This window comes from Octodon degus, unplaced genomic scaffold (assembly GCF_000260255.1).
Source record: "Octodon degus isolate 3935 unplaced genomic scaffold, OctDeg1.0 scaffold00047, whole genome shotgun sequence".
Classification (NCBI taxonomy): Eukaryota; Metazoa; Chordata; class Mammalia; order Rodentia; family Octodontidae; genus Octodon; species Octodon degus.
In genome coordinates, this window is record NW_004524623.1 from 7,666,013 (window position 1) to 7,674,066 (window position 8,054).

At 41.1% G+C, this 8,054-nt stretch overlaps 1 protein-coding gene across 4 annotated transcripts in view; it reads right to left on the reverse strand.

Moving 5' to 3' along the window:
- Ptprr (protein tyrosine phosphatase, receptor type R) overlaps positions 1-8,054 on the reverse strand; it is a 299,949-nt gene that overhangs the window by 12,426 nt on the left and 279,469 nt on the right. For all 4 annotated transcript variants that reach the window (XM_004632168.2, XM_023716324.1, XM_023716323.1 and 1 more), the window contains one exon: positions 7,341-7,454. In XM_004632168.2, the coding sequence (XP_004632225.1) occupies positions 7,341-7,454 (114 nt within the window). The remainder of the gene's footprint in view (positions 1-7,340; positions 7,455-8,054) is intronic.

Consider the following 8,054-nt stretch of genomic DNA (forward strand, 5'->3'; position numbering starts at 1 on the left):
GGGGCAGGGCTGGCATGGCATGCTGGGACAGGTGCTGTTTTGAGTTCTAAAAATGCAAACCAACTTATAAGTATTGTGAGGTTCAAAATATAACTATCAGATAAAGATCCACAAAATGTTCTCCTCCTAATAAAGGGTCTTCATAATTACTAAGCATCCTTTCTCTTCTTGCTATGTACAGAGGGGCCAGATAAGCCAGTATTCTCACAGTTAGGGTAAGACCCAGGGCTGGTATGAAGTTCCTCAATATTTAGTCCAGAATGCCTGATCCATGTGCCCTGGGGCTGCCTGCTCATCCACCCATCAGATGACGCTCAGCTCCAATGACTGCATTACCCCCTTCATCTTTTAATTAAAAATGAACACCATGGGCACGAGGGCATGATTCATTAATTCTCTTCTAAATAAAACACTCGTGGGTGCCTTGTACTGAATTCAAACTACTTAGGGAAAAAAGAAATCTTATTTTAGCTAAAATGTGTTCAAAATAATTATTAAAAAGAGAATCACAGACTTATGACTCTGTCATGAGAACTATAACATCTATTAATAGAAGTTTCATGACAGCCAACAATAATAAAGTCTTGCCAGAGAAAGGAGAACTGTACCAAATGGCTTTGTGATTGTTGTCTTACTGGAAGCATCCACTCACTGTAACCCACCATTTCTTAACCAGATCATCTGAGTTTATTGCTAAAAATGTAAATTTGTAATATGAGTACATGTGGCTTATATTTGTCCTGTTGAACAGCAACTATTATGCAATGTCATTCTTCTTTTTGGGGTGTGACAGGATTTTGATCCTGTCTACTGCTCAAAGTTGTGATGTCTCCTAAAATAGTCCAGATTTCACATATCCAAGTCACAGCCTGCTTTGTTTCTTTGTTGTTACCCATGTCAGGACTTCCCTGAGGACACAGCTGTAAGTGATGGGGGTGGACTGTAAAGAGAAGATGCACCGTGCACAGCCTCGCAACACGGGTGAGTGGAGGCCATTGACAAGAAGAGCAGGAAAGATTAGGAAAAGACTTGTGTGCATGCACTCTGCAGAACACACTCGCCAGCCTTCTCATGGGCCTGTCTCTTGTAGTCTTGATTGTACTCAGCTGGATGTGTCTATTAGCCTTCCCCACTTTTCCCTTTCTTTTATTTAATGGTCCAGGTTCAGGCTGAACTTACTATTCCATCTCAAATCTTTTAGTCATCACCAAACTTTTAAAAAAAATATTTATTTTTTTTTTTCTGTATTTAGGACAGGGTCTACAGGGTCTACAGGGTCTACGGGGTCTCACTACGTAGATCGGACTCGTAGTGATTCTCCTGTTTTCAGCCTCCCCAGAGCTGGGATTACAGATGTGCACCACCACGCCCACTCTCAATGGCTATGGCTATCCCTGTGGACAGGGCCAGCGCGGCAAGTTGGGGATCGAACCCTGGCTGCTGCGCTCTGTGTAAGCAGGCACTTTAGTCTGCTGAGCTGTCAGGCTGGCTCTCACCAAACTTCTTGGAAGAACAATTTATATTTTCTGTGACAATGTTTTTTTCTTCCACTTCGATGATGCTTGAAGAAAGTTCTGCATGGTCATATTAATGCAGAGGTGTGCTTAAGCAAGGTTAAATTTATTTCTATGCTGGAACATTTCTTTTTTTTAATTTTTTCAAGTGTATTAATGCTCATTGTGAATCTCCAAGTGGACAGGGGTGCTAAGACATAACATATATAGCTTTTATTTCAAATTTAATTGAGAACTTATTTTTAGCAGAGTGCTACCTAAGAAGGCCTGGCATTTAGAAGGCTCTCAAAAAATGATCTTTCATGGAACAGGGTTTTGAGGAACACAGTTTGAGGAAAAGTGTTGGGGAAGCTCACTGTTGTATACCCAGGCACCTGGTACATGTTCAGTAGAGGTGCTTGGTAATGGTGGTTGAAGGAATGATTGACCACATGATTTGGAAGCATCACTCTGTGCAGAAAGTTCAGGAATCTATAACACAGGACATGGATTTCTTAGATAAATATGCTAAAAACATCTCTAAATGAGGAAAGCTTCAAGGGTTTATGATGCATACAGCCATACAGACCTCTTCCTCTTGTGGTGAGCAGTATCTCGCACTGGGGTTCATACTCCGCTATCACTATCTAGAAATACTGTAGGACTTTGAAATAAGAAGAATACTACTATTATTTTACACTGGGACCCTAACCCTAACCCTAACCCTAACCCTAACCCTAACCCTAACCCTATCTAGCCCTAATCCTATCCCTAACCCTAACCCTAAACCTAACCTTAACTTGACCCTGCTTGAGGTAACCCAAGCTAGAACTCCTCTATGCACAGAGCTTGTCGGCCAGTCTCCTTGGCTATGGGCCTCATCAGGGTGTGCATAGTGTGTGGAACACTCTTTCCCACCCCCTGCATCATAATCCAAGTTCAGAATACACTTATAAGATGCAGAGTTACAACCTCACTAACTATTGTATTGGAAAGAGAACGTCACCTCCTTTAAAGAACCAATCGTCATGGTGATATAGTGTTACCTTTACCTCCTATCCCAAGGTTGAATGACCTTCAAAAAGAAATGATTCTTCTAGCTACAGATGAACTGTGAAAGAGCAGACATACAATACACCCAGACACTTCAGGCACCTTCTCTAGACAGATATCTTGAGATAAAACAATTTTCTTGTGTTGCTCAAATTGTGTTATTCAGGAAACAGCCGATACTCTCAATCCATCTATTCATAAAACAGACCTCATTCACACTAAATATTGTTTAAAATTATGGTGTTTTGCTGTCACTGTATTCTTTTCATTGGCAGAGATACTATCCAAGAGATACACTTTTGTCAATCAATTTCACAACAAGCACTACAAGATCCTCTTTACTTGTCTTTCTAATAGCCATAGTTAGAGATCAGAAGGGTTGAATTATAAATAGGTTTATTTCACCACTTTAATTCTTTGTTTTCTCATTTTAAAAACTGAGGCCAAAGAATAAATCTTTCCCTAATCTTGGATTTATTTTAGGAGTTACATAAGAGGTATTCACTGAAGGCCATGGTGGAAATTTATGATTAGATACAGTCTTTTTGTGTTTTGAATAATGCAGACTAGAATGTAGACAACAGATCCATAGCAGAAGGGGAGGATGGCCAATAAAATCCAAATATGGAAACAGGCTTTGGAGAACAGATGAAAAAAGATGTACCATAAGAGAAGAGAAACAGCCATCTGGGTTTCTGAGATTTGTTTTTCCTTGAATGGCCTGAGTAAAGGACAATAACAATGGTCAGCTATGAATTGCAATTTAAAAAATAAAATGTGTCAAGAGATAGCTGATGTGGAACAAGAATCCAGAAAGATGAGGGAGAGAAGGAAGTAAGATGAGGTGAAGGAAAGGAGAAAGGTTTCTTTGATTTGCTTTTCATAGTCATCAGGAGAGCATTCAATTGAAGAAAGCGACAAGAGGAAGAAAATCTCTGTTAGGCCTTGTGAAGGAAGGAAGCTGAAGGAAAGACCTTCCAAGGAAAATATGTAGGAGAGCGTCTGTTTCGTAAACAACAGATGCAGCTGCTCAGGAAGAATTTATGTGGGACAGGTCTTGATTAACAAATCAGTTAGGATGATTTCAACACACATATTGGCAGTAATTCAAATCCAGGGGATGGGGATACTATAGGCTGCAGATCAGCAGAGGAATGCATGTTTTGAAGATCCTATCAGGAGTGCAAAGACAAGCACTGTGGGAAAACCTTGGTGGGATGGAAGGCCAAGGCCAAAATTTCTGACCATTTGCTTTAGGAAGGAAGAAGTAGATAGAGGAGGCATTGTGATAGGGCTTAAAAATGTGTTTGTTTTTCTACTCAAAACCAAAGGCCGATTGGGTGAACTGGACAGAGAGATGTACTAGAAAGAGGAGCCCAAGGTGGAGGTCAGGCGATGGGAGGGGGAGGGGCTTGGGAGGTGACAATGGACAGTAACAAGAGCCAAAGCAGAGAGGAAAGCAAGCCTATGTCTTTGTATGTTGCTCCAAATAGCATCAGGACAGATGTAACCCAAGGCCAAGCTGGTTTCGACTCAGCTCAGACCCACATACTTTATGCAGTGTTCATAGAATTTTGGCATTAGGTAGTAGAAAACAGGGTGGGTTGGAGGCCCAGAGAAATGCAGGTCCTACTTCAGACATAACAGGATGAGAGATAGGTTGGTGGGGGAACAGCTTTGGGCTCACTGGCTACTGGTTGTCACCCTCTGACTGAGGAACACTCTTCTGGGTAGAAATAGGTCATGAAATCTGGAGGACCTAGTTCAGCTTGGGGGGACATTAGTGGATGGATGACTAGGAGATTGTACAAGACCACCACAAGTCTAAAAGAAGGAGGAGGGATAATTTGAACTGATTTTCTTATGTACAGAAAAAAACATGGTTGGTAACAGTTACATGTGGCAGGTAAAAGAGGAAGTAGAGAGGGTAAGAAATGTACTTGAACTGTTTTAAGTACATGACAGATTTAATATTATTTACATGTTACTGTAACACTATCTATATGTGTCCATGTCTATATCCATATCTATATCTAACCTAATCTCTATTAGTGTGCCCAGTTTGCAGAATGAATAGAAATAGTCCGTCTTGGAAGGTTTACAGTTTCATCTGCCTCAGACACTATGTCCTATCACTTGTTATCTATATTGGTAACTGGTTAAACTTCATTGAATATAAATTATGCGCCAGTCACTTTACATAGATTCTCTCTTTCAATCCTTACAACAAGATTTTTAAAATAATTTTATTGAGAAAGAAGTAGCAATGAGATAGTTTCCAAAAAGGGTAGTAGGACAGCCACAATAATTAATACATTGCATATTGTTTTATTTGTAGTAGCTCTTCGTAGTACAAAATGTAGACATAATATGTTGTCTAAATGCTATTAGTCTGAAACTTTCTTCTCACTGAACTAAGAAAAAGTAGCTGTATATCTATGCTATTTTGTATATACATATATATATATACATGTATATATATATATGTACATAAATGATATCCATTTTCCAGATAAGAATATCCGGACACAGAACTCTAGTACCTCACCCAAGGGTACACAAGCAGAAAGTGCTATAAGTTAAGAAGCAAGCTCAGGCAACCCGGCTCCAGAGGCTAATATAGCTGGCATGTATTGAATGCTAACCATGGGCCAGAACCTGCTCTAAATCATCTCATTGAATTTTTAGAACAATTCTTTTGTTTCTTTTATTGAAGTTCTAAACATGCAGCACACAATAGGCATTTAATAAGTATTTTCTGAGTGTATCTTAACAGATAACTGTACGATTTTGCATCTTGGGAACTCAAAGTCATTGAACTCTAGGGCAGGGGACTCCACTCCCATGCCCCTCTTTCTTTTACTATGTGATGGTATTTATTCCTTTTTGAAACCATCTTGGATATTTCTCAGCTTTTCTGCTATTTGTGTCCATTAGGCTGTTGATTCCAGGACAGCAGGTAGCCTCGCTGTCTCGTTAAGGCTGTACGGATGGCACAGAGAGCAACACTGAGGGCAGGCGGTGAGGAATAAACACTGAGCAAGGCCAAAGAGAGGCCAGTCTTTCCAGCTTTCAGAACGTGTGTTCTTGCCCATAGCATGCTGCATTGTGGACAGGAGGATGCTGCTTGTCTTTCCTCTGACCACTCTCAAGAACTATGCTTCCTTCCTCCAATCCTGACTAATTTCTATCCATACACGGAGGCTTAGTGGTAGAGCAATGGCCAAGCCATCTAAACACATAAATGACATTTCCACCTCCTACCTGCTGGAATAAGTACTTAAAAAGAAAAAGCATATAATTAATATTTTGGTTAAAGATACAGAGAAATTAAAAGCCTCATGAAACCACTGATAGAAGTGTAAAGTGGTGCACCTACCACGGAAGACAGTGTAACTGCTCCTCAAAAAAAAAAAAAAAAAGAATTACCATAGGAACTAGGAATGCCACTTTTGGGTACATACTATACCCACCCCCCAATTTTTTTTTTAAATTTTAGGGAAGGGCTACAGGGTGTTCAGGGTCTCACTACTAGATCGGACTCATAGTGATCCATCTGTTTACAGCCTCTCAAGAGCTGGGATTACAGGCACACGCCATCATGCCCAGTCTCAATTGCCCTTTCAGCATGCCCCGGGGTGAGGCTGGCACAGCAGGCCTAGGGATTGAACCCTGGCCCCTGGGCCTGCTTAAAGGCACTTTAATCCACTGAGCTATTTGGCCAGTCCACCCATCCCCAAATTGAAAGGAAGTCCTTAAACAAGTATTTGCACACCCATGTTTATAACTGCGTTGTTCACAATAGCTCTAAGGTAGAAGCAGCCATGTCCACTGACAGATGACAGACAATATGAGGTTTATATACAATAGAGTAGTGCTCAGATTTGGAAAGGAAAGGTGTTCTCACACATGTTACAGCATAGATATAGCTTGAAGATGCTATGCTGAGTGAAATAAGACAGGGGAAAAGACATGTCCAGAATGATCCTGTGCCTAAAGATACCTAGAATTATCAGCTTCATAGAGACAAAAGTACAGTACTGGTTGTCAAATGCTGGGCTGCAAGAAGACGGGGAGTTGTCTATTGGGTACAGAGTTTTGTAAAATGAAAAAAGTTCTGAGGATTGGCTGTACAGCTCCCTGAATGTACTTACTACTGAACTGCGTACTTAAAATGGTTAGGGTGAAGAGTTTTGTTTTGTGCATTTTACCAGAATTTAAAAAAAATATTCAAAGAAGGAACTTTTTGTAATAGCACATAGGCCTCATTTGAAAAGATGTAAACTAAAACAAATGATTCAATTGAGCCCAATAGGAATGTGAATTATATATAAAGGGATAGGAATGCAGGTCCCAATAAATAACCTGTTGGGCTGGTGAGATGGCTCGGTGGTCTAAAGCACCTACTTGGAACAAGCTTGGCAAAGCACAGGGACCGCGGTTCAATCCCCCAGCACCACATGCCAGCCAGCCCCGCCCCCTGGTGGGCTGAGCTGGCCACACACACACACAAACACACACACACACTAAATAAAAAAATGTTTAAAAAATAACTTCTTTTAGGGATGAGGGAAGATTAAACATACATTTTGGTATCTGGGCTTTTGATGGTTGGTGATAAATAACACTTTCTTCAATGCTTTTGTAATGTAATGCATACTGTTTAGTGTCTTTAAGGAGTCTGTGTAGAGATTCGGACCACAGAACCATGGATGTTTATGAAGTCAGCAGATCAGATCAAGCTGTGACAAATAGCACTGTGCCCAGTGTGTGCACCATCTCCCGGCCACTGACCTGTCCACACGGAGCTGGCACACTATGCTCAGCACATCGACCACTCCTTCTTCTTTCAGCTGCTGGCAACCAATGGTCGTGGCAATAAAGCAGCCCGTTCTGCCAATCCCTGCGCTGCAAGGAAAACAGAAGGCGGGAGAGATGGGTGAAGGCTGACAGAGCTGCAGTCCTTCAAAAGACAGCTTTCAGGGGGCTGGGGAGATGGCTCAGTAGAATAAGCGCTTGCCTGGCAAGTGCAGGGTCCTGAGCTCATGGTTAGTTTTTGTCTTTTTAAAAAAATGGATTTAGCACAGGGTCTCACTACACAGGTAAGACTCATAGTGATCCTCCTGTTTTCAGCCTCTCAAGCACTGGGATTATTGGCACATGCCACCATGCCCAGTCTCAGCATGCCCTGGGGGCAGGGTTGGCACAGCACACCAGGGATTGAACCCTGGTTCCTGTGCTTGCCTGAGCAGGCGCCCTAATCCACTGAGCTATCTGGCCAGCCCATGAATGGTTAGTTTTTGTATCTCATCACTGAGTATTAAAATATTTATAAAGTTCATTTTTGCCAAAGACATGTAGTTCATTCTGAGAAAGTATCACAGGATAAACTTTGTTTTACAAAATAATGACAGTTTTTAACTCTAATTAAGTTATATTAAATTAGTTAACTTACAACTAATAGTAATCCCAATAAAATGCTCATTACAACCCTTGCCTGTGCTAAGT